This window comes from Carcharodon carcharias, chromosome 2 (genome assembly GCF_017639515.1).
Source record: "Carcharodon carcharias isolate sCarCar2 chromosome 2, sCarCar2.pri, whole genome shotgun sequence".
NCBI lineage: Eukaryota > Metazoa > Chordata > Chondrichthyes > Lamniformes > Lamnidae > Carcharodon > Carcharodon carcharias.
Genome location: NC_054468.1, coordinates 218,324,547 through 218,349,867, shown reverse-complemented (window position 1 = coordinate 218,349,867; position 25,321 = coordinate 218,324,547). Strand labels below are relative to the sequence as shown.

Here is a 25,321-nt window from a genome sequence, read left to right as displayed (position 1 = left end):
ATACAGACCCTTGAGGGGACCCGCTTGCTAAAGTGAGATTGAGTATCAACATGATGTGGTTAAAAAGAGCAAAAGTCAATATGTGTTGACGTCTAAATCTCAATTTGAGTTCGACATTCTTGAAGGGTTACTTCCTCGTGTGCTAATTTGGCTCCCATTCTTATTTGTAATATTAGTATTTTAAAAATAACCTACTTATCTATCTATCTAACGTATGTGCCCAGATTACCCACATCATAACAACACCCACTGACTGCTACATCACCCATTGTTTACCACACAAGCAATGTGATTGGCTCATCCTTCTTCCTACCTTTGACTAAAACTGACAAATCAGGAACTACAATCGGTGCAAATAGACAAGTCAAAAAAAAAGTGAACAGGTCCAATCAACAAAGAAGTAGCTACAACAAAACCAGTCACCCTACATTTCAAACTTGGGTGAGGGACAGGAAAACTGCAAAGTAGGATGTGGAGGGAGGAAGAGGGAGATTCAGGAAGGGCCTTTGAGCCTTTCTGTCATATTTCACATGGGAAACAATCTGAGTACCCCAAGGGAGCTGGGGGGCTGTGGTGACGAATCCCTCTGAGAATGGGGAAATTTTCTGCAAGGTTCTTGCAGTTAGACTGCTGGGAGTAATCAGGACTACATCACCAGCCAGCTAGGCACCAGTCACTTTATGGGCTTGGTGAGATGAAACACTCACAATTCATCATCTGCTTGTGTACTGTATGGGCAAGTATGTGTGTGTATGTTTCTTAGCTCCCTGTCTTAAAAATCATTCACAGTTCCATAAGACATAGGAGCAGAAGTAGGCCATTCAGCCCATCGAGTCTGCTCCGCCATTCAATGAGATCATGGCTGATCTGATAATCCTCAACTCTACTTTCCTGCCTTTTCCCCATTACCCTTGCTTCCCTTACTGATTAAAAATCTGTCTATCTCAGTCTTGAATATACTTAATGACCCAGCCTCTGCAGCCCCCTGTGGTAAAGAACTCCACAGATCTCGATCAGGCATAGAACTCCAGGCAAGCTTTTCTGATTCCCTACCTCAGCAAATATACGTAACTTTAATGCCCCGAATGACATCCCAGGATAGGTTTTTAAAAATTCATTCGTGGACGTGGGCGTCACTGGCACTTAAGAGTCAACCACATTGCTGTGGGTCTGGAGTCACATGTAGGCCAGACCAGGTAAGGATGGCAGATTTCCTTCCCTAAAGGACATTAGTGAACCAGGTGGGTTTTGGCAATGGTTTCATGGTCGTCATCAGACTTTTAATTCCAGATTTTTTTTATGGAATTCAAATTTCACCATCTGCCGTGGCTTGTGGCACATTATTACCACATTGGACAATCATCTTAACAAATGAGCAACTGCTAGAGCACCACACATTTTTGAATGACCCTGAACTAGTAAATTGGAACAAGACTGTCACCACAACAAGGGCAAAGACTAGGCATTGAGCGATTCATGATTGCTCACTGATGTACCATCTCAGCCTAATTTTCACTAAAGTCCCAGGAGTAGTTGGCTTGAGGTGGGACGGGATGCTAAAGAGTGGAGACTGGTGTCTCAAGTGCGTTTTTGTTTTGGCTGATGGATGGGGAGCAGTGGCGGTGGAGTTGTGGGTGGGGGGGGGGATTTCAATATTCTTCTCTTTTTCATTTCTCTGAACCACAAGATTCTCCTCTTGGGAAAGTGGTTGTGGTCCATTGTCGATACTTTGACTGCCCCCTTGGGCAGCAGCTTGGGGGCAGAAGGGGCCAATAAACAACAGCTGGATTGCAACTCAAAAGGGTTGGAACAAATGTCCTCGTGGGAAGGTTGACTAATGCTGAGGGAGGGGGTTTAAAAATAATTTGGTAGGGGGAGGGGCATTAGCACAGAGCATTAGAGCAGCGATACAAGATGCGCAGAGGACTGGGGAAGACGAGAAGCATTAGAGGAAAGAGTAGTTCAGGAAGAGGAGTGATTGGACACATGGAAATGTGAGGCAGGCTGAGGTGGGTTTTGAGCGCAAATGCGGAAAGGTAAGGACTGTAATAAATAAAGTTAGTGAGCTGCAAGCACAAGTAGCTACATGGGATTATAATATAGTGGCAATAAGGAAGACATGGCGCAAGCAAGGGGAGGAACAGGAACATAATAGTCCTGGGTAAAATGCAGCAAGGAAAGGCAGGGAAGAAAAAAGCAAGGAGATGTAACAATATTGAGCAACGATACTGTTGCAGCACTAGAAATGAATGGTGTACTTGAGTGTTTGAAGACAGAACCTATTTGGTTAGAATTAAGGGACAATACAGGAGCTATTATGCTGCTGGGTGTACTATAATAATAGACCACCAAAACAATGAGAAGGAGCAAATTTGCAGGTAAATTTCAGAAAGATGCAAGAATTTTAGAGTTGTGTGATAAAAGTAAACTTCAGTTATCCTATATAGACCAGGAAAATAGCAGTGTAAAGGGCAAAGAGAATCTTCTTGATCAGAACGTTTCCAGTCCAGCAAGGAAGGAAGCAGTGCAGTCTAGTTCTGGGGAATGAAGAGAGGCAAGTGAAGTATGTTTCAGTGCGGATCATTTGAAAAACAGTGATCACAATATCATTAGGTTTAGAGTAGTTGGTTGGCAGGACAGGTTGGGAAGGCTGTTAAAAAAAGTTGTACGAAGCCTTTGGCTTTATAAATAGGGGCAAAGGGCAAGATTTTAACACACCCAAAACCCATTCACGTGCAGAGTTAAAATCGAGCCTAGAGAGTGCAAAACCAAGGCAGTTATGCTGAACCGTTCTAAAACACTGGTTAGGCCCCAGCTGGAGGATTGTGTGTCCAATTCTGGGAACCTCAGTTTCGGAAGGATGTCAAGGCCTTATAGAGGGTACATGGTGGATTTACTGGACTAGTCCCAGGGATAAAAGGCTTCAGTTATGTGGAGACTGGAGAAACTGGAGCCGTTCTCCTTGGAGCAGAGAAGGTTAAGGGGAAATTTGAGAGTGGTGTTTGTGATCATTAAGGGTTTTGATGGAGCAAGTAAGGCGAAATTGTTTTCCATGACAGAAGGCTCGGTGAGTAGAGCATGCAGATTTAAGATGATTGCCAGAAGAACTAGAGGTGAGGTGAGAAGCAAAAGAAATGTATGCAGTGAGTTATGATTTAGATTGCACGGCCTGAAAGCGTGATGGAAGGAGGTTAAGTAGTGACTTTCAAAAAGGAATAGGATAAACATTTCGAAGTGGAAAAAATTGCACGGCTATGAGGAAAGAGTAGGGAAGTGGAACTAACTGGATAGCTCTCCCAAAGAGGCTGTGCAGAATGGCCTTGCTCTGCTCTATCTCATTATACGAATGACCCTCTGATTTTCTCAAGCCACAAAAAATGATCAAGTCCTCTTGGCATGTGGAACTGTGGTAAGAATCCCATGACACTACTGGTGAGTGTAATTATTCCAACGTCCTCCACCTCCTCCAACAACTTTTCATTCTTAAAAAAAGTGACATGCTTCTACAAAGTGGGAGGGCATTATGGCTTGTTACAGATGGTTCCTTATTATGGAAAGTATTTCTGAATTTTAGACAGACATGGCTCAAATATCAATAATGAATGGGAGCCCAGTCTTAAAAAGGCAAAACCCATTAATGCTGCCAGGAGCACAAGGCACAAAATACTTACATTTATATAGTGCCTTGATGGCCCCAGGACATCCCAAAACACTTTACAGTTAATGAAGTACTTTTGGAGTGGGGCACTATTGCAATGTAGGAAATGTGGCAACTAATTTGCACAGAGCAAACTCCTGTAAAGAGCAGCGTGATAATAAACTGAACCTGTTGGAGTTATATTGGTTTAGGGACCAGCCTGAGTACGGGCAGGACTCCCCTGGTAGTCTTCTTCAAATAATGCTGTACAATCCGCTATCTGTGCAGACAGATGGGGCTGTGCACCTCTGACAGTGCAGGAATCCCTCAGTACCACAATTAAGTGTCAGTCGGTTATCCTCAACCTATTATTGAGCCCACAACCTTCTTACTCAGAAGCAAGAATGCTACTTTCTGAGCCATGGCTGACACCACAGCCAGGAACTGAAAGGCTGGGAGAATCAAAGCTCATAGCTGCTTTTCCCAGAGGATACAGGACCTGTCTGCAGGCTGATTGTTTGTGGACAGGCTTGAGTAGCTTTTTGTGTGTCAAGGTGCAGATTCAAACCCTGTTCATTTTTTTTATATGCATGCCTGTGATTAAATGAGCTGCAAGCGGAGGACAATGGAAATAATTTCGCAAAAAAATGCAGACATAAAAAAAAGAGTATCTGCCCTTTTCACTTCATCAGACAAGACTCAACAAATAAAGCCAGAATCATTGCCAGGCTTCCGTGCAGTTGAATAGACAAACAGTAGCTAAGCTTGGAAAAAAAAAGCCCTACACAGGCCATACAATCTAATCTCCTCTGACTGCTGCACTCTGGTAGTGGGCGAAACCAGTGCACGAGCGGATGATGGGTAGGAAAACAGCACAGATCTCAGAGGGGATCGGAGAAGAGAAACAGAACTCATTGGTCCTAGGGGAGAATGTGTCAATCTAATCCTATTTGTTTCTACCCACCCACCTCACACACACCTCCCAACATGACTTTTCCTCTCTCCATGATCCTCCTACTTTCAGGGGTGCAGTTATTTACTGAGACCAAGCCCTCTGGAATGTGAGCTATGCAGGTTTCTCAATAGCTGATTGTAGTAGTGCTCATGTCAGTAGTCTTGCAAGGTTGAGTGCATTGCCCTGAACTACTGAAGCAGGGGAAACTTAGGTTCTGCATGTATATACTTGTGTGTTTGTGTGTTGTGTGTGCGTGCACATGTGCTTGTGGTGTGCGTGCACAATTGTGAGTGCGTGTATGTGTGCCCTTATGTTGTAAGGGTTTCAGAGGGATTAAACAGAGTGAATTGTTTTGGAGATTGAATTCTTCAGTGATATGTAGGATTTCTTCAGCAATGTGTATGTGTGCGTAATTTATATAGTGTATGCAGTCTAGTGCAATGAGCAACACATTCTTATCTCACATTCAAGGAGCATGGAATTTATTTTGCATATAGAAAGGAGATAATATCTGGTATAGAACCATTACCTGTGAGCTAAAAGCAATTTAAAAGTTTTTTTTGGTCCCCATTTGTCTGCTTGCTGTATCCATGGCAACCCCTCACCTTGACTGTCCCTTAGCATTAGGAACTCACTATTATATATTGGCCTTGTGGAAGCAAATGCAAAAAAATGTGCACAACTTCCAAGGGCTAATTTTGCGTCAACTTATTGTGATTTTTAAAAATTGAGATGATATGGAATCTGTTAGAAATTCAGTTTTTTCCAGCAAACATTTATTCATCAGATGTTGCATTCATGTCTTTTATCACCTCCAGACCCAGCTATTACAATCCTCTCCTGGTTGGCCATCCAGCATTCAGCCTCGTTAAACCATGGCTCATCTAGAACTCTCCTGTCTGTGTACTACCCTGCACCAAGTTCATCATTGATCTATGTCTCAAACTCACATCGGAACTGCTAGCAGAAAATGACTAATATCCATAGTTTGTCTTCAACCATCACAGCAGTCTCATGAAAGAACAGGACATATTCATCCTTGTATTTAAATCCCTTCAAGACCTCATCCTCCCTAACTCTGTAAACTCCTCCAGTTCTACATCCCAGCCCCTCCCTGAACTGTAGGTTCTGCTGGCTCCAGCCTCTTGTGCACCTGCCTCCTTCACCTCACCATTATTTGTCAAAAAATCCCTCAGCTGCCTAGGTCCCATGCTCTGGAATTCCCTGCCTAAACAATTTTGCTTCTCCACCTCCCTCTCTTTCTTTAAGATCCTCCTTAAAACTCACCTCTTAGACACCTGCTTCTGTACCAAGGCTTCTGGTTAATGACATTCTTAACAGTGGTAGATGTGAGCAGTGACCAACTATCTGGACTGTGCTCCATGTCAGCTCACCAATAGTAAGAAAAATGGTAATTCATTGGCCGGAATTTCATGCGGAAATAGCGGACCTGCCCACTAGCTGAAAAGTCAGGGTGAGCCCAGGAAACCACGACTGAGTTTTACGTGGCACAGGCAATTAGGTTGTAAGCCTGAGGTTGTGGCTTCCGCCCCCTGGGGCAGGATGTCCTCCCTCTAAGAGGTGCCAGTCGATCAGCAGTCCCTAGAGCATCAATGATGGAGCAGGTCTGGAAGAGAGGTGAGTGGGCTGAGCTCATCGGTGCCAGTCAGGCAGGTCCTGGTGAAGGGAAGTGGGTTTAGGGGATGGTTGGGGTGGGGGTGGATTGAGAGGGCCTGGGAGGGGGTTACCAGTTCCTTCCCACCACCCCCTTTTTCAGGCCATAGTCAGGCCACCAAGGTATACAAGCAGTGGAGGGAAGAAGCCCTTAATGACCACTTAAGGGCCTCAACTGACCCAATGGCAGGCAGGCACCTGGGAGTGCTGACACTGATATAATTCCACCATCTTGATATAGTAAAGCATAGTTGAGGGAATGGTCATTTTGTCCATCAAGCCCAGCCCTTCTACACCATATACCCTCTCTTGGTCTCTACATATGCATTGCTCAATTCCCAAGGGAATTTAGCAACACTCTGGGGTATTCATCTATCCTAACATCTTCCTCATTCAAGCCTGGCCGGCTGACATCCCAAGTCCTCTCCCACATCCTGAAACTTCCACAGACCCATTGTTCGTTCCTTTGAAGAGAAGCCCTTAAATTGGCACGATTTCAGTTTGAGTTATAGAAGTCTGATGTCCTGAACTATCTGTCAGGGTCAGTCATTCCTCCCAGCCAGTGACTCCTGGATTAAATGGTTAATAGTCAGTATTTCAGCTAAGATATCCAAAAAAGAATCAACAGAAATTAAGAGGATATTAACAGCACTGAGGAAAATTTTCAGAAAGGAAGCTACAAGAGTCACCACTATGCTACCACATCTTCAGAAGAAGATTCTTCTGAATTTTTGTTTTCAAATCCCTCCATGGCCTTGTCCCTCCCTACCTCTGTAATCTCTGCCAATCCTACAACTCTTTGAAATATCTGCGCTCCTCCAATTTCAGCCTCCTGTGCATTCCCAATTATATTTACTCCAGCACTGGTGGCCACGCCTTCAGTTGCCTAGGCCCAAGCTCTGGAATTCCCTCCCTACATCTCTCAACCTCGCTTACCTCCTTTAAGGCACTTCTTAATACCTACCTCTTTGACCAAGCTTTCGGTCATTTAATTTAATATCTCCTTAGGTGGCTGGGTGTCATATTTTGTTTTATAATGCTCCTGTGGTGCCCCTTGGGATGTTTCATAACATTATAGGTGCTAGGTAAATATAAGTTGTTGTTCTTGTTGAATCAGACACAAATTGCCAGCATGGTGAGAGAATGGCTGCTGGGAGGGGGAGGGGGGGCAGTTCAAATGCCACATTAGTTCAGGAGCAGGTGCTCTTCTGAAGTTGAGGCACATTGTTGGGGGTTCCTGGGTGTCTTTGATACTGACTGACAATGAAATGGGACATGGTTCTATTTTCCAGTGTTTAACTTCTTTCACATCTTGATGAGCACAAATTTCATCCATCAAAAGAAAAAGACTAATAGGCTTTTTAATCATGTGAAAATATTTGAAATTTAACTATTTTCATGCTTCAATTTGTGCCGTCAATATCTTCAACTCTTCTTTCCAATACTATTTTTGGAGATTTGTTTATATCATTTTTCAGTGAGCCAGTTTCCTGCAATCTATTACAATAACACCTCTATTATACAGCACCTTATCATGTAAAAACATCTTGAAGTACGTCAAACAATGAATTACTTTTGAAATGCAATGACTGATACGCAGACAAACGCCGCATGGTGACCCTCTACACACAGCAGTTAGGTGGGACAAAGGGGTGCGAAACACGTCTCCCATGATGACAATCATGACAATGAATGGCTTTTTAGAGGTCATCTCAAAAGTTCACACAGCTAGTGTTCTGATCCCTCAATTTAATAGTGTGTCTAAGACCCAGGCCAGCTCCAATTTTAAGACCAAAACCAGTCAGTAAACATATCACTAAGAAGATGTTGGGAGTTGCAAGTACTTAACTTTTACTTCATGCAATGTAAGCAGTACTGTCTCACTAAACTGGACATGAGTATTAGCACCAAGGGAAACTGAACAGCAGGTGGCACAGACTGGGTGCATGTGACCAAGGCTAACTGGAACTTGAAAGGTGTTTTAAATGGTCAGTGGGTCTGGGTTTCATTATATTGGCAATGAAGGTGCTAATGAGTAATAATTTGCTTCAACCAATTTTGCTTTAAGGGACTCTACCAAATAAGACAATAGGGATAAAAGATCTGTATTTCAAGACAATTGTTACAAAGGATTTCTATTATAAGCGATTTTTCTTTTACTGCACTGAATTGAATTATAAGAAAGCAAACATTAGGGTGTCAAATACCTTTCTATTTTTAAAAAATCTCTAAAATGACTCCGATTCTGCTTCCCACATGCTCAAGCACCCACTAGAATGTTGCTTTACCTGGATTGAGTTTCTGTTACTTAGTGCTTAAATATAAACGTGTGGGTCCCATTCAGTGATGATGTATCTGCCTCAACTCTGGAAAATGTTGCTAAGATTGCATTGATTCCTAGAACTGACAGGTCAGAATTGCTCTTTTTTTGTGTGTGTCTATGTTGGCATTTGATTGCACTCAGAGCTCTCTGTTCTGTACTTCTCAGTGTATATCAGGTGACATCAGGCACTCTGCTCTCAGAGACTACAAATAAAAATCTTACAGCTTGAGATATTTACTTGCCACGAGAAGATTTCAAAGCTGGAATGTAACGACACCACCCATCCGGAGTTCCTCCAAAGAATTTGGGTCATGCTAACTTTGGATTTATTATCTCGCTCTCTCTCTGCTTTGCCTCTTGATGGTTGCTGTACATGGCATGAGCCTTGGGAAGGCCAGCCAGAGGCAGGGGTGGTCTGTGACATCTGATGATATCAGTGCTTTCATGTGACCAGGCAGCTGGAGCTGGATGGGCTTTTGCTGGGGAGGGGGTTTGGCTAGGGAGGGGGCACCATTAAGAAGTCAAGCTTTCTCTGCTGTACACGACAGTCAAGTGGGGAAAACTCACCCAAGCTTAGATAAGGGAAGCAAGTTTATATTTAGTGCATCTAATCCCTCAACCATCATTGCTTAAAAACACAGGTTACCTGGTCGTTTCATGTTGCAGTTTGCAGGAGCTTGCTATAAGCAGATTGGCTGTCGTGTTTCCTACATGACAACAGAGACTACTTCAAGAAAAGTACTTCACTGGCTGCACAGTGCTTTGGGACGCCCTGAGAAGATGTCATAAAAAGCGTGATATAAATGCAAGTCTTTCTTTCCCAGCTGGGTTCACAGGTGAGCGTTGCCTTCCATTGCTAAACTTGGATTTCTCCTGAAGGTTGAATAATAGACCGACCTTCACTGATTTGCAACACCGGGACCACTGGCTGTCTAGCTATGATTGGGACACTTAACTACTGAAGATACCAAGACACTTGAAATTTTATTCTGTGTGAAACGCTCCAGGAAGGAGCCTGACAAGTAACAAGTGGATCACTACCAGTCGCCGTGAGGCTATTTACTCTATTAGCGTTATTGCATTTCTTCTTGTTCAGGAGCCCATGTACACTTTGTTCCACAATCTCTGCCCCATTTACACACACTATCTCGAGATCAAATGACATGGGTTCTACACTCAGATATTACGTCTACGTCTCTATGTCTACCCTATTAATCCCTTTTAGTCCTCTATCAGGTCACCCCTCATAACCTCTCAATTCTGGTATCATTCAAGCGAGTCCTTTTTGCACCTTCCCCAGGTCCTCTATATCATTTTAGATAGAGACCAGAAGCTGAATTTTTGTCTATGTACGGAGGTGCATTTCGGTGTGCGTATGGCAACATTTAGGGGTTTTTTTTTGAGGAAATCGGATTTTTCTCCGCATTCCTGATCCCGTGCCATTTTCCTCTGGGCTTCTTGCAGTTTGGGAGTGCTGAGTGTGTGCACCTCCCCTGCTGAGGTTGGGTTCTCCATTTTAAATGAAGGATGAAAATCGGATTTCCTTCTGCACACTATTCTCACCAGATGGTGCGGAGCTTTGGAAAGTCATTAAAAGTACATCAGGTTTGACAGTTCTTGAAGAAAATGAAAACCTTCTGAGGAATCTGGAACAGTTTGAAAGGTGTAGAGTGTTTCCACACATTCAAATGCCACTATTAGGTGCTGTACTGTAATGTAGGGAATCTATCCTTTAAAGTTAAGTCGACACTTACAATGAGCAGCCTTGTGTATTTGTTCAAATGCGTTACAGTGTTTTTCCAATGGAGAAAGTGCCATAATGCAGTAAAAAAAAGTTACAAAATGTCTTGTCAGCCTGTGCTGTCATCTTTTCCACTGTGATTTAAATGGCTCTGGCTGATTAAAAATAAAACCTGGTTTTGAACCTTGAACAAAATCTAACCACCTGCTTCCTTACATTGATTGACAGTGTGGATGCGAAGGCTGGCCATTTAGGAGGCCTGCCTTAGTTCTCCAATACATTATCCCAGCTCCCAGATAATCCGTTCTAATGATGTTGCTAAAGGGGTACATAATGGCCAGCACACTAGGGAGACTGTCTCTGCTCTTTCTTCAAATAATGCCTAAAAGGTCTTTAACACCCATCTGAGAGGGAGGATGGAGCCTTGGTCCAATTGCTCATCCAAAAAGACAGCAGCTCTGACAGTGCAGTGCTCCCTCAGTGCTGCACTTGAGTGTCAGCCTAGATTATGTGCTCAAGCCTCTGGGACAGGAACTGACTGAGAATGGAATAGAGAAAAGAAACCTGGGCCAATACTTTTAGATGCTGCAGGGCAGGAGGGCACAGGGTCAGGGCTATGGAGGGAAAGTTTGGGATGAATGCCAGGAAATATTTATTTGCACAGAAGGTGAGCAGTGAACGGATGGAGTCGGTTGCCATGAGGTTGTGGCTGAAGCTAGAACACTGTAGCCATTTAAGAAGGAAATAGATGCTGTAATGGGGAAGATATTTAGGTTGGTAACCTGGCATGATGAAAGCAAAGGGACTGCACTGAGATCAAATGGGAAGCTGGGCTTCTTCATTTGTAAACCTTTCTCACGACAAGTAGCATTTACCACACAAAGGAAGAATCGGAGCTAGAGTTGTAGACCTATCTCTAATTTACACTCCTATGTCTCCAGGCTCCTGCAGGAAAGAAACTGTACTGAAATTAGCATATGATACAGCAACATACCATACACTACGCATGAAAGGGATAGATAAACCAAACAGCACACATTGAGGGGAACAAATCAAGCTTTACATGTTAGTTTCCTTCACGACCCTGATGCCTCAAAGCAGCCACCTGCCAGGCGTGAATTTGAAAATTTACTGTAAATGTTGTTGAAAGATCCCTGTGAAAACATACACATCATTCCAAAAATAACTTTTCATTTACCACTTGCATTCCTCAGATTCCCGGTTTCTCGTTTGAAATGAGGGAATGACATAAATTATTTGAAGCAGCCCAGTGTCGGGCTTCAGCAGTTTGGGGGAGGGGTGTGTGTGTGTATGTGTATATGTGGTATGTGTATTTATGTTTGTGTGTAGGATTTCACAAGACAAAGCATTTCTCCTCCTAAACACTAGAGGATTGATATGAACACCTCTCTTCATGCTGCAGCCCCTGTTCCGAATGAGAATGGGTGTGTGCATGGCAAGGACGTGGGTGGGGGGGTGGGGGGTGGGTGCGGCTGGGAGGAACTGTCAGTGGCTAAAACAGAAGAGATACCCTTCTTCTCAGTCTGGGACCCCTCGGTGAGGTGGTATTGTATATCCCAGGTTTCAGAAGGTGAGAGGCCCTCACCACAGGGGACCATAAACATGGAGCTCAAGAGCTGACTGTAATTCACACCCAAGGCCATTTTGACGCAGTTGCATTATCAGTGCCTGGTGCTGACCCCACCAGGTGCCCAGAGTCAGAAGGACAAGATGGTAAGTCATTTTCATTTTCTAAAGATTTCCTTGTGAGCCAGGAGGAGCAGGCTCAGCTCCTCTGGATGACATGGACCTCTCCTACCCCAGGCTTCCCACCCGCCTCGTCTGATTGGATCCGACTCCCCCTCTGCCTCATCCCGAGGCGATTCCCTGACACCACGGGCACTATCCACTGGCAGCCTCCTGCCATGCTCCACATCATTCCTGCCAGGTTTCAGGGACGAGCATGAAGTGCGGGCATTAAAATGATCCCCAACATCACATTGATGAGTTGGGGCTAGCGGTCAGGCCCCAGGTTAAAATCGGGGTCTGAGGAGGCTGGGAGACGATTTTTACATCGCCACGGGTGACAATATGCCAGAGCGGGGCTTCAGTATCAATGAAGGTCACTCCTTACACTTTGGAGTAGCGGGTACAGCATGGAAGCAGCAGCTTGCAGGGCTTCACGCTTACACTGAGCAGACTGAGTTACAGGATGAGAATCTCCTAGTGCTGACCTCCCAACTTCCCTTTGCCGTCACATCTCTCGCTTATGGTGGAAGAGTGGCCACAAAGCGGAACTCGGTACTTCCCGCATGCTCTCTCTCTCTCTCTCTCTCTCAGCCGCACTGCAGAGCCAAGGAGATATGGGGACCTGGAGCGCGCTGACAGTCTGTGCCTCTTGTATTGAAAGTGCCCAATCAGCAGTACGTGTTGGCACTGGAGGCTCGTCAACATAATAAAAGGCAATGAAGTCTGACTCAAAGCTTAAGTAGCTGATGAGAAGATTTTTGGTTTCCAGGAATAATTATCATTAACTCTAATGGCGGAGTAGAATATTAATGTCCCCTGAACATGCATGGTTGCAACTTTCATTTTTATGTAAGCCTGTTTCAATAAGGACTTTTACTTGCCCTGGATTAATACGTTCCTCCACTGTCGCCGGGTCAAAATCCTGGAACTCCCTCCCTGACAGCACTGCGGGTGTACATGCGCCACAGGGACTGCAGCGGCTCAAGAAGGCAGCTCACCACCACCTTCTCAAGGGCAATTAGGGATGGGCAATAAATGCTGGGCCCAGCCAGGGAAGCCCACATTAAAAATAATGCTTAGTTTGAGAAGCTTCCTTACCTTCACACACAGGGCAGCACTCTCCAGGAATCTTCACTGGGTTCAGGCAGCTCTGGCCACAGGCTGTGGCCATACAGTGCGGCTCGCCATTAATACACTGGCAGAAGGTGCAGTCGTCCTCACGCCACCTATCACCGTGTGCGCGGATCTGCCCATTGGCATAACACCCAGCAGGGTTGTGGATGGGGTATATCGGATCTGTCGGTGCAAAAAAAACACAACTCAATTAATGAGCTGCGATTGTTGCAATCGTTCTGAGAGTAAACGCAGAATTAGGCAGACACAAAAAGGGAGAGGCGGGCACACCGGGCAGGGAAGAGAAACGGACACACGCGGGAGAGAGACTTGCACACGCCAATCACAGATGGATACACAGGCAGACACGACCCGTGAAGCAGACACACACACAGGTAGCTATCATGAGAGATGCACATACAAAACACACAAACATATCTGTGAGACACAGATGTACGTAAACACGGGCGCTAGCTGTAGAAAAGAGCCACACCCACTGATGGATACAGTATTCAATATTACTAGGAAAAGATGCTGCGCTCATATGTTAATTTGCCGAATTCAACTTGCTATTTGTCCTCCTCCCTGCTCAGATACCCCAAAGTCCCTGTAAAGAACCATAGGACGTTTCGGGTTGTGCAAAGCAATATGTAAGAGGCAAGATTTTGTTCTCCTTCAGGGATACAAAACAACTTGGACTCAGCCTGTGCTCCTGTATGCCAGACTGACCAAGCTTCAGCAGGATCATCGATCTAGAGTAACATAGTACCGCATTGTCCAAAAAAACTGGTCCATCAACTCTCTTATAATACAGCACTGTCTATGCCTCCCTTATAATACACAACTGTATATAGAGACAGGTACATTGCCTACTTTATCATGCAGCACTGTCTACACCTTCTTTATAACACAGCACAGTATACATCTCTTTTATAATATAACACTGTCTACATCTCTTTTATAATGCAGCACTATCTACACCTCCTTTATAATACAGCACGGTATACATCTCCTTTATAATACAGCACTGTCTACATCTCTTTTATAATGCAGCGCTGTCCACACCTCCTTTATAATACAGCACTGTATACATCTCCTTTATAACACAGCACTGTATACATCTCCTTTATAATAAAGCACTATCTACACCTCCTTTACAATACCACACTGTCTGCATCTACTTTATAATACAGCACTGTCTACATCTACTTTATAATACAGCAGGTCAACATCTCCATTATAATAAAGAACTGTCTATGCCTCCTGTATAATACAGCACTGCTTACGCATCCTTTATAATACAGCACGGTCTACATCTCCTTTATAATACAGCACTAACTACACCTTTATAATACAGCACTGTATACATCTCCTTTAAATACAGCTCTGTCCATGCCTCCTTTATAATACGGCACTGTATACATCTCCTTTGTAGCAATGTCTACAGAGACAGCTACATCACCTCCTTTATAATAGAGCACTGTACATTGAAACTGGTACATCAAATTGTTTATGGTGGGGAACTGTCTAATAGAGACTGATACATCACCGCCTTTATATGACAGCACAATATCCAGAGAGATTGGGCCATGAAGCTGTTTATAGTGCAGCACTGTCTATAGAGGCAGGTACATTACAGGGCTGTTTCTGGGGAATAGGCTATAAGGTAAGAGAAATCAAATTGCTGGTTACAGAGGTATTACACAGAGGAGTCACTTGTCTATTTGGTTTGGTTGTTTGTCCTTCAAGGTGAAGATGACTATGTCCAACATCTGGGGTATTTGGCAGGGTCCCGGTGGGAACGCAGGTGATCTCACTGAAACTTAGAGAATTCCTACAGGGCATGACAGAGATTCTTATAGGATGTTGCCACTTGCCAACGAATCAGCACTCTCTTCACATACACTGGGCTGGATTTTACCATCGGCAAGCGGGGGCGACGTCACCGCGCCCCATTTAAATTTTCAGGAAGACGGGGGCGCAGCAAAATCAGCTGCGGGCCCGCCGACCTGTCAATGGCCAATTGAGGCCATTGACAGGTCAATTAAAGTAATTAGCGGACCTGCCCGTCCAAGCTTAAGGTTGGCGGGCAGGCCAGGAGCCCCGGCGGGAAGTAGAAAAAACATGAAACCTCATCCACTGGCGGGATAAGGTTTCATGTCGAGTTTTAAAAATTTTAATAAAGTTTTTTTGGAAATTATGAAAATATCCCAACTCATGCGGCATTGTCACATGAGGGGGACCTGTAAAGGAAATTTATTTTCTATTTTTAATACTTTTGCACATAGAGGCGATCTCCCTGAGGCTGCACTTAGCCTCAGGGAGATGAATGTGCTCTTTCATGCGCGTGCACGAAAGAGCACACTCTCGATTTTAGGCATTCCCACCGTCCACACAGGGAGCACATCGCGCTTCCCTGTGGATGTCACACTGGGCTGCCCATGTAAAATGGTGCCGCGCCTCCGATCGGAGGGCACCAATCGGAAGTGCGCCCACATGCGCCACCCATCTACTTCCCCCCCCGACAGGTGGAAAATTCACCCCAGTATAAATTGTTGTTTTCCCCCTTATGTTGGTACTCTTGCGAATGTCCTGATGAGTGCAAGACTAAAAGCTTAGACGTGTCTCTTTTTTCAGCAATATTCAAGTTCCATACTACCATATGACTATTTGTAAAAGAATATACAGTTAGGTGTACTTTGATTGTCCTTGCTGCGCAGATTTTAAAATTAGCAGCTGATTTGGGTTAGCTGGTTTCTTGGATGTGATCAGACGTAGATGATGTTGCAATTATTACCAGATCTCAGTTCACTGGTAGGTTTTTGGTAGAGTTGGCTTCTCGAACTGGGCGATACATTCATTCCAAAAGAGAGAGAGAGGGGGAGAGAGGGCAGGCGTTAGCCTGTTTCCTCTGCTGAAGACTTTCTTGACACCACCTGTATCACTTGCAATCTCTCTCTAGTGGCTGGGCAGCCTTGCCTTGAAATACTTCTTTTTAAATACCTCGTCCATTATGTATTTTCAATAAGTTTTGGGTGTGTGTATGTCTGCAGCAGCTGTGTCTGTTTCAATATTCAGTACTTTACATTTTTAATGTCTCTTCCTTAGACAGTTACGAGTTTCGTTGGGTGTCTGGATTATAGGAAATGTTTCTCTCTTCACTATCGCACTGAGGGTGATTTTGTTTGTTTCTCACCTCCACCTTGGAATGTGGCCTTGCATTTTTAAGCAGTTTGCTCTGTCTCAGTTCAAGTTGCAAAATTCCCAGCCAGTTGAAAGTTTAAAAATCATATTTTCAAAACTAAAAGGGCATAACCCTATGACAATTAGGAGTGATGGGAAACAAGCAATCCCCAATATAAGCAGCAGCAGGTCTGAATCCAAGCTTTTAGGTGGGGTTTGCATGCTGCCACCTGCCTCCATCTATTGGATAAAGGTCAAATTTTGGAGTCACCGATAAATGGGGAGGGCACCACACAGAGGCGGTGGGTCTCTGGTTAAATTCCCCTCTCTCAGGAGACATTATTTCTAAATAAATGGGTCATAAAGCCCCTTGAAAGGGAAGCTCCAACTGGCAGCCTCTTGCTGCTAATACTCATCACTATTTGTCATTTCATCTCTGCAGTTAAGCCAGAGATTTGAAGGTGGCCGCCTTGTTACTTAGGAGCCACTGCCGTGCACTGTTGTGGTGGGGCAAACTGCTTGCAACCCTCTGTCTTCAGCTCAAAATGCCGCTTCTCACACTGCTGGGTGAGACTACAAGGGAAATCAGGGGATACCTTAACCCTTACTGTGCCCCACAGTTGGGGACGAGGAAGGAAGGAGGGCTAAGCAATGCAGTGCATTTGGCAGGAGCAAGGTACACACAGTCACTTCCGGACGATACGAAGAAGGTGCAACTTCACATTGTACTGGTTCCTCCAGGTTCACCAGGTATGGGAGGCCCTGTACAGGTAAAAGAGATCAGGTCTGTGCGTTAAATGGGCCTCCCCAGCAGCGGAGTCGCAGTGTGAGATCTGCGTTTGGGAAAATCTGACCGCTGTCATTTTTAAAAATATTTTTTCATGGGATGTGGGGCTCGCTGACAAGGCCAGCATATATTGCCTATCCCTAATTGTCCTTGAGAAGGTGGTGGTGTGCTGCCTTCTTGAACTGCTGCAGTCCACTGCAGCTGTGATATGGGTAAACCCACAGCGCTGTTAGGGAGAGGGGGGGTGGGGGGGTTTCCAGGATTTTGACCCAGCGACAGTGAAGGAATGGTGATATATTTCCAAGTCAGGATGGTGTGTGGCTTGGAGGGGAATTTGCAGGAGATGGTGTTCCCATGCACTTGCTCCCCTTGTCCTTTCAGGTGGTAGAGGTCATGGGTTTGGACCACGATTCTCTTGCAATGTATACAAAAAACATGACTCTTCCAAAGCAGTAAACGCTTGCTTTCTGTAAACATAAAATGTTTATTCCTCCCTGTGAAGGTGAAATTAACTGGGAATTAGGTGCTGGTTCAGCGCGTTAAACAGAAGCAGACTGGAAACTCCAGCATCCCTTTAAATAAATTAAGTGCAATAGAGCAGAGAGCAAAATCCTGTTACTGCCATGTAATGGATCTGGTCCAATGCAGCCTAATGGGCCAGTTTAACAATCTCTTGTGCCTAAATAAAAACCTGCCAATGGGTGAGAGATGAGCTAATGTCATTAGTTACTACTGGGTGTTTAGAGGACCCACTTGTGCAGATCCGAATCAATACGTTCCTTTTTACCCTCTTTATCTTCCCTGAAGGTAAAGGTAGGGTCTGATATTGGGGTATAGCTTTACTGCAGATCTCGGTGCTATTTCATTCAGGTGACCATTGCTCTACTAGCTTGTAGCAGCAGGTATTTGAGCAGAGAACATTATCACAGCTGAGCCAGATGCCTCTCTTAGCTGATGCTCACAGATGTATTTTCTAGCAGACTCCATTGTAACTGAAGAGAGAGAATGGTGGCTGATTGTTTTTTTTAAACATCGAATTACATGGACTGTACAGCACAGAAACAGGCCATGCCAGTCTTTATGCTCCACACAAACCACCTCCCATTCTATGTGCTTCATCTCAGATGCAATGAAGCCGACAATAACACCTTGACTTGCCCGCTGATTCAGTCAAAACAAGAATTGAACCTGAAACCTCCTTAACTGTGTGATGTGGGGTAAATCTCCAAATTAAATTGATTAATGTCTTAGCTGTTAAATTTATAAATTAAGGTTATGTGCCTAATGGTTGGGGGGGGGAGGGGGGGGGGCAGGTGGGGAGCATTCATTAGATAATTGCTTCTGCACATACAACCTGACTAGCTCATTTGATAGTTAATGGGGTTCTTAATACCAGAGCCATTGTCTCATGCCCCCCATGTTGGGCAATAACTTTTAGTTTCCATAGTGGTCCAGCGGTCTGTACTCAACACACCACTCTTGCTCCCTGGGAACGATTCCTTTTCAGGTAATGTTGTTTTTTGAAGTCCGAGTGGCTCGGTCAATAGCTCTCCGGTCTCTGGATCAGAAGGACTCAGGTACAAGAGCCAGTCCAGGACTTGTGTGCCATGGTGTTACCTCTCAAGCGGACTGATTTTGGAATCCCTGTGGCTCACTCAAGGAGGAGCACAGAAGCGCTATCCTCTGGTTCAGGACGGCCTAGGTTCAAGATTCACTCCATAATTTGGGCGGCGTGGAAGTAGCTTTCATCTAGATTGATTTTGAGCATGGGGCTGTGGTTTAACTGGTTAAAGCGTCCGTCGTGTAAACAGGACATTCCGTTTGAATCTCAGCAGTGCCTTTACAAGGGGTTGGTCATCTGTTTTATGAGTCCTCAGAAGAGTATAAGATGACACTTGGTGACACTGTGTTGAGTAGTAGGGTTAGCTACTGTTGTAATGTTTCACTTGGTGAATAAAACTAAAACTGAGTAAAGATTGACTTCTGGTCTCCTCCTTCACCAACTGGTGTTAAGAAATTTAACATTAGCTGTGTTTCAGTGGTGGTGCTCTCGCCTGGGTCCAAAGGTCAGGGGTTCAAGCCACACCTCAGAGAGTTGAGCATGTAAACCTAGGCTGACGCTCCTGTGGTGTCCTGAGGGAGTGCTGCGCTGTTGGGGATGCTGTCTTTCGGATGAGATTTTAGGCCCTCTCAGTGAACGATAAAGTTCTCACTATTTGAGGAAGAGCAGGGGAGTTCTGCCTAGAGTCCTGGCCTCTAGTTACCCCTCAAACAATATCATTAAAAAAAATCCAGTGATTATCACATTGCTGTCTGTACCTAGATACGAATATACAAATTAGGAGCAGGAGTAGGCCAACTGTGCAATCAAGTGGCACTTGCTTAGCAATAACCTGCTCACTGACACCAGGGTTACTCAGCTCCTGACTTCATTACAGTCTTGGTTCAAACATGGACAAAAGTGTCCTCGGCCCAACCATCTTCAGCTGCTTCATCAATGACTTTCCTTTCATCATAAGGTCAGAAGTGAGGATGTTCACTGATGATTGCACGATGTTCAGCACCATTCGCAACTCCTCAGATAATGAAGCAGTCCATGTCCAAATGCAGCAAGACTTGGACAACATCCAGGCTTGGACCGACAAGTGGCAAGTAACATTTGCGCCACACAAGTGCCAGGCAATGACCATCTCCAACAAGAGAGAATCTAACCATCGCCCCTTGATGTTCAATGGCATTACCATCGCTGAATCCCCCACTATCACCAACCTGGGGTTACCATTGACCAGAAACTGAACTGGACTAGCCATATAAATACTGTGGCTACAACAGCAGGTCAGAAGGCTAGGAATCCTGTGACAAGTAACCCACCTCCTGACTCCCCAAAGCCTGTCCTCCATCTACAAGGCACAAGTCAGGAGTGTGGTGGAATACTCCCCACTTGCCTGGATGAGTGTAGATCCCACAACACTCAAGAAACTCAACACCATCCAGGACAAAGCAGCCTGGTTGATTGGCACCCCATCCACAAACATTCATTCCCTCCACCACCCACATACAGTAGCAGCAGTGTGTACCATCTACACAATGCACTACAGGAATTCACCAAAGCTCCTTAGACAGCACCTTCCAAACACACGACCACTACCATCTAGAAGGACAAGGGCTGCAGATAGATGGGAACACCACCACCTGGAAGTTCTCCTCCAAGTCACTCATCATTCTGACTTGGAAATATATCCCCGTTCCTTCACTGTCGCTGGGTCAAAATCCTGGAACTCCCTCCCTAATAGCACTGTGGGTGTACCTACACCACATGGGCTGCAGCGGTTCAAGAAGGAAGCTCACCACCACCTTCTCAAGGGCAATTAGGGATGGGCAATAAATGCTGGCCCAGCCAGCGAAGCCCACATCCCGTGAATGAATAAGTAAAAAAATTCGGCCCCTCGAGCCTCCCCCGCCATTCAATAAGATCGTGGCTGATCTGATTGTGACCTCAAGTCCACATTCCTCCGACCCCTGATCATCTTTGACTCCCTTGTTAGTCAAGAATCTATCTACCTTTGCCTTAAAATTATTCACTGAGCTTGCCTCCACCTCTCTCCAGGGAACAGAGTTCCAAAGACTCACGAGCCTCTGAGGAAATAACATTTCTCCTCATCTCCGTTTTAAATGGGAGCCTGTGTTTGTGGGACCTTGCTGTTCACCAATTGGCTGCCGCATTTCCTACATTGTTGCTGTGGCTGTAAAGTGCTTTGGGACACTCCGAGGGAGTGAAAGGAGTTATATAAATGCCAGTTCATTTCAGACTTTCTTAACTAACTGTCTTCATCACCTGGGCAGTAATCTGGCATGGACACTCGCCTGCCTCTTTACAACCCATCCAATTTTCATTTCACTGATTTTAATGGAAAGAAAGTTGGGCGGATTCTGTTACAGGCAGGTGATCCCGATCCAGGTCAGGTGCTGAAGACAAAAATGTAAGGTGCTGTCCCCACCCCCACCCACACACCCCAACCCCAATCAACCCCCTCCCCCCCACCTCAATTTCCCTTCATGCATTTAACAGGATGTTAAAGCAGAAAGGTTTACCTTCACAAACCGGGCAGCACTCCCCTTCAGGCACGTAGTACCTCTCACAGTGCAGCTCACCGCACTGCGCAGAGAAGCAAATAGAGACGCCCCCTTGACACCTGCAGAAGCGGCACGCATCCATCCGGAACATATTCCCATCGTAATATTCCACTCCGTTGAATATGCAGGTGGGCTTTGTCTCTGCAAGGACAGAGCATCAATAAAGTTCTCGTTAGACTCGGTTACATCACATATGCATTTAAGGGGAAGCTGGATAAACAAACAAGGGAGAAAGCAATAGGTGGATGTGTTGATGGGGTCTGATGAAGAATGGCGGTGGGGGTGGGAGGCTGGGGTGGAGCACAAGTACGGTATGGGCATGATGAACTGAATGGCCTGTTTCCCTGCTGTAAATACTTTGTAATTTTATCAGTGGCTGTGGCCCAATTTATATCCAGCTGACAACACTGGTGACTGCCAACTCCTGGGGCCAGAATATAACGCTCGTCAGGCGGGTGCACTCGCGACTCGACCAAGCATAAAATGACGCGCAAAATATTCCAGTCGGCTGGTGCGTGCCAGAGTCGGCAGCACGCCTGCCGACAATTAAAAGGCCTATTAAGGCCATTAAGAAGGTAATTGAATGAAATTTTTCGCTGCTCATCCAACCTTATGGTTGGTGGGTAGGCAAAGAGGCGTTTGCACTTTTTAGGAAACCTCATCCATGGGTGGGATGAGGTTTCCAACAGCTATTGAAAATTAAAACATTTCATTAATAACATGTCCCTGCTCATGTGACAGAGTCACATGAGGGGGCATGTTTTATAACATTTTAAAAATCTTTATTTTTAACGTTTTAAACTCTTCATTTCCCTGAGGCAGCTCTGTGCACTCTCCACTGGTTGGAGTCATACTTAGGACAAAGGAAGATGGTTATGGCTTTTGGAGGTCAGTCATCTCAGTCCAAGGACATTGCAACAGGAGTTCCTCAGGGTAGTGTCCGAGGCCCAACCATCTTCAGCTGCTTCATCAATGACCTTCCCTCCATCATAAGGTCAGAATTAGGGATGTTCGCTTATGGTTGCACAGCGCTCAATACCATTTATGACTCCTCAGATGCTGAAGCAGCCCATGCCCATATGCAGTAAGGCCTGGGCAACATTCAAGCTTGGGCTGATAAGTGCCAAGTGATATTCACATCTCACAAGTGCCAAGCAATGAACATCTCTGATAAGAGAGAATCTAATCATCTCCCCTTGACATTTGCTGAATCTCCCACCATCAACATCCTGAGTGTTACCATTGATCAGACACTCAACTGGAAACATTATATAAATACTGTAGCTACAAGACAGATCAGAGGCTTGAATTCTGCAGGGAGTAACTCATCTCCTGACTCCCCAAAGCATGTCCACCATCTACAAGGCAAAAGTCAGAAGTGTGATGGAATATTCTGCACTTGCCTGATGAATGCAGCTCCAACAACACTCAAGAAGCTCGACACCTTGCAGGACAAAGCAGCCCACTTGATTGGCACCCCCTCCACCACCTGAAACATTCACTCCCTCCACCACTGATGCACAATGCAGCAACTCATCAAGGCTCCATCAACAGGACCTTCCAAATTTGTGACCTCTACCACCTGGACGGACAAGGGCAGCAGGTACATGTGAACACCACCACGTTCAAGTTCCCCTCCAAGCCACACACCATCCTGACTTGGAATTACATCACTGTCCCTTCACTGTCACTGGGTCAAAAAGCTGGAATTTCCTTCCTAATAGTATAGTGGGTGTACCTACACCACAAAGACTGCAGCAGTTCAAGAAGGCAGCTCGCCGCCATCTTCTCAAGGGCAATTAGGGATGGGGTCAGATGAAGAATGGTGGGAGGAGGTATCTTATCAGTGATGCTCACATCACAAGGATGAATAATTGGTGGATAGTGATTACAAGCTTTAGGTGAATATTTAGCCACCTGGCTTTCCTAGCCTGGAGAGGGTTCTGAGGCCAACTGTAACTCCTACTGTCTCAGATGAAATCAGCTAACTTAGCACAGACCCTGGATTGAACCTGGAAATGTATGGTCTGTACAACCTGTTGCCATTGCCACACAATACACGTAACCACTGAGTCATGAGTGGGCAGTGACAACTATTTACATAATGGTGGTGGTTGAGGGGGTGAGGCATGGTCATCATTTGAGTTGGTTGTTATTTTGTCAACAAAACTGAGGGTAGAGATTGACTTCTCTGGAACCTTTTCACCATCTGTGGAATACGTGAAGCCAGATAAACCCAACAACTAATCCCAGCCACAGATTAAAAACCTGACGATTAGTTTTCTGACTAGTTTATAGCAGAGTGTAAACTCGAACAGATGTTTCGCATCGGCAAATCTGAGCAGCCAACTTGCAGAAGTAGCTGACAAAATTTCTCTGATCTGGGCGACAAAAATGGCAAGCCTTTTGCCCTTCAATCACTGTATCTCATGAAGCCGGTGACAATGAGTTAGTAGGCCAGATGAGGATAAATTTGTAGCTGCGATCTAACTTCACACAACTTCATTCCCATTTCTGGGAAGCCACACTATGGGCATCACTCTCCCGCTTTTACGTTCAGACCAGGGAGCTGGTTCTCAGGAACCCTCTTGGGCTTGGCTTTCTCCAGAGGCAACAAGCGTGCAGGACTGCCTCCTCGTGCCCACAAAACCCAAACCTTATCCTGTGGCAGAATCGTAGCTTTACCTTTTTACAGGCTTCCAATGCCGTCAGGTATAAAGCAGCAGAGTTTATCGTCACAATGGCGGTCTGGATTGGACTGCCTGTCATTTTAAATTCTGTTCACACTCAACAAGTGTCATTCGTGTGAACACCATCTATCCAAAAAGAATTGAAAATGTAACGGAGAGAGAGAGAAAGATACCCACGTGCACACACAGCAAGAGATGGAAAGTGAGGACAAATAAACGGGGAGAATTGGACGCAGAGAAATATAGCTAAATAAGGCTGGGGAGAGGACACAGACATTGGAAGACAGAAAGAGAGATAAGCTAATAGTAAGCCAAAAACACAGAGAGCGACATACAATAGGGAAAGAGAGAGAAAAACGGATAGAAGAACTGAAGGACATACAAAAGGAAAAGTTACTAATTCAACAACAGCTTACGTTTACCTAGCACCTTTAATGTACTAAAATGTCCCAAGGTGCTTCACAAGAGGGTCATCAGACAGAAACTGACACAGAGCCACAGGAGACTTAGGACTGGTGACCAACGTGGCAAAAGAGCTAAGTTTTAAGAAGAAACTGTTAACAGAAACAGATGAAAAAAAAGACACATAACGAGAAACTGAGGGATATGTAAGTGCATACACAGGATAAAATACCGGGACAGGGTATGGGGAGGGAGATAGAGAGAGATACTCACGCGCAAAAAAAGTAGACCAAAGGAGGCAGGCACACATGCACAAGTGAAAAAATGGACAGAGAGGAAATGCGTATACGGAACAGAGGCAGAAAGTGAAACATATATAGAAATTGATATAAACACAGGTCGAGATGTAGAGAAATGGATGGACATGTACGCATGTAGGTTGTCGCAAAACCACAGAAAGAAATCAAGAGGTGACAAGCAGAAAGTAGGAGAAACAGGGAGAGTGTGTTTACTTCAGTAATTTATGCTTGGTTTATCTGAATTCAACTGAAATTTCTTGTCCCCAGGCAATATGCTACTGCAGAACTGAGTCAACAATCGTTATTCCTGTTGAGAATACTGTAATAGACTCTGCGTTACAAAAAAGACAAAACAAACCAGAAGGCAATCCTACAGCCCTAAAAAACCCATTATTCAGTCTGTCTCATACTCGTATTTCAATGATTGCTGCAACTAAATCCCTTTCAACTTCCTGCGGGAACTGCTGCTTTACCTGAGGCTATACCAGTAACATCTTACTGATGCTGACTAACAGGAGGTACGGCGATTGTGTTGCCAACGTTCTCCGCTGGACGTGGGTGGATGGATCCCAAGCACCTATGGCATTAGGCAATTATTCTGAGTGATAGTGCTGAAAAGCAACTAGCTTCAAAC

At 45.0% G+C, this 25,321-nt stretch overlaps 1 protein-coding gene across 3 annotated transcripts in view; it reads right to left on the bottom strand.

Moving 5' to 3' along the window:
* Positions 1–25,321, bottom strand: part of crim1 (cysteine rich transmembrane BMP regulator 1 (chordin-like)) — a 212,504-nt gene that overhangs the window by 49,550 nt on the left and 137,633 nt on the right. For 2 of the 3 annotated variants that reach the window (XM_041215149.1, XM_041215167.1), the window contains 2 exons: positions 21,255–21,437; positions 13,178–13,375 (listed from right to left, as the gene is read on the bottom strand). In XM_041215149.1, coding sequence (XP_041071083.1) covers positions 13,178–13,375; positions 21,255–21,437 — 381 coding nt within the window. The remainder of the gene's footprint in view (positions 1–13,177; positions 13,376–21,254; positions 21,438–25,321) is intronic. The other variant, XM_041215158.1, reaches the window with a different exon arrangement.